At 35.8% G+C, this 959-nt stretch overlaps 1 protein-coding gene across 1 annotated transcript in view; it reads left to right on the plus strand.

The window, feature by feature from the left end:
• LOC119586492 (chromatin assembly factor 1 subunit A-B-like) overlaps nt 1-959 on the plus strand; it is a gene marked incomplete at its 3' end in the record, with an annotated part of 4,158 nt that overhangs the window by 2,701 nt on the left and 498 nt on the right. The window contains 2 exon segments of the mRNA XM_037935231.1: nt 369-554; nt 697-849. Coding sequence (XP_037791159.1) covers nt 369-554; nt 697-849 — 339 coding nt within the window.

The raw sequence follows: 959 nt of genomic DNA on the forward strand, positions 1-959 counted from the left end.
AATGGTTAAAGATTTTAGGAAAAGTAAAGTTTGCATTCAAATAAAGCCATTCAGAATTAAGGGATCAATGTAGCTATTTTAAGTCTTCAAACCTACTATGTCAGCCAAAATGAGCCCCTGACTAGTTGCCAGCTCTAACCTATTCTCAGTTTGTGTTATTTTGCTGAAAGTAGTACAAGATTATCTAAAGATATAGATAATAAAAATTGATTCTGAATCTGCCATTGCATGGTGGTGAAGCCTCTCTACACATGGTTATTTCTGTGTTTATGCATGCCTTGACATCAAAGGCTGGGGCTCTCTCAGTTTTAATAAACTATCTGTCTTTTTTTTATTGTGTTAATAGATAAATTTTATTCTCTCTGTAGCTTTCAATCAACTCCTGAAGATCCTGAATCCACACAAAGCAGTGACCTTAGGAACCAGCCTTCCCATTGGTACTCGTCATGGTGGAGTAATTCCCAAGGACACAAAAGAACAGAAAGATGATGATGATGGGTCAACTGAAGACAAAGCAAATACTAAAAAGTTTTGCAAAACTTTCCCTGAAGAAGGTGGGTTTTCTTCTTTTAACATTGTTTATTTTTTTTTATTTTTGAGTAATAAATAAAATCTTATTAGCAGGTATAATAAAGGTACCATGTTTTCTGCTTTACCTCATTCCTTTTTCAAATCTTACAATCTTATTCATTACAGCTGTGCCTGCTCTCATCAAGCTGCTCCATGGAAATCGCAATGGAAAGGTTTTCCTTTCCCGTGAGTTTTCTGACTTTTGGCGAAAATTGCAAGCAGGAGAGTTGGATGAGGAACAGTTAGAGGGCATTCCAATGCTTTCTTCTCCTGTTCAAGGTGAGTTCATGTTACGGTTTAGAGTTTAATTTTGCTTGTTTTTCATTTCACTTGTCCTACTTAATCCATTTGTATTTTCTTCTCTTCCTCATTGCCCTGGTAATTTTTCC

The sequence above is a fragment of the Penaeus monodon genome, chromosome 21 (genome assembly GCF_015228065.2).
Source record: "Penaeus monodon isolate SGIC_2016 chromosome 21, NSTDA_Pmon_1, whole genome shotgun sequence".
Lineage (NCBI taxonomy): Eukaryota > Metazoa > Arthropoda > Malacostraca > Decapoda > Penaeidae > Penaeus > Penaeus monodon.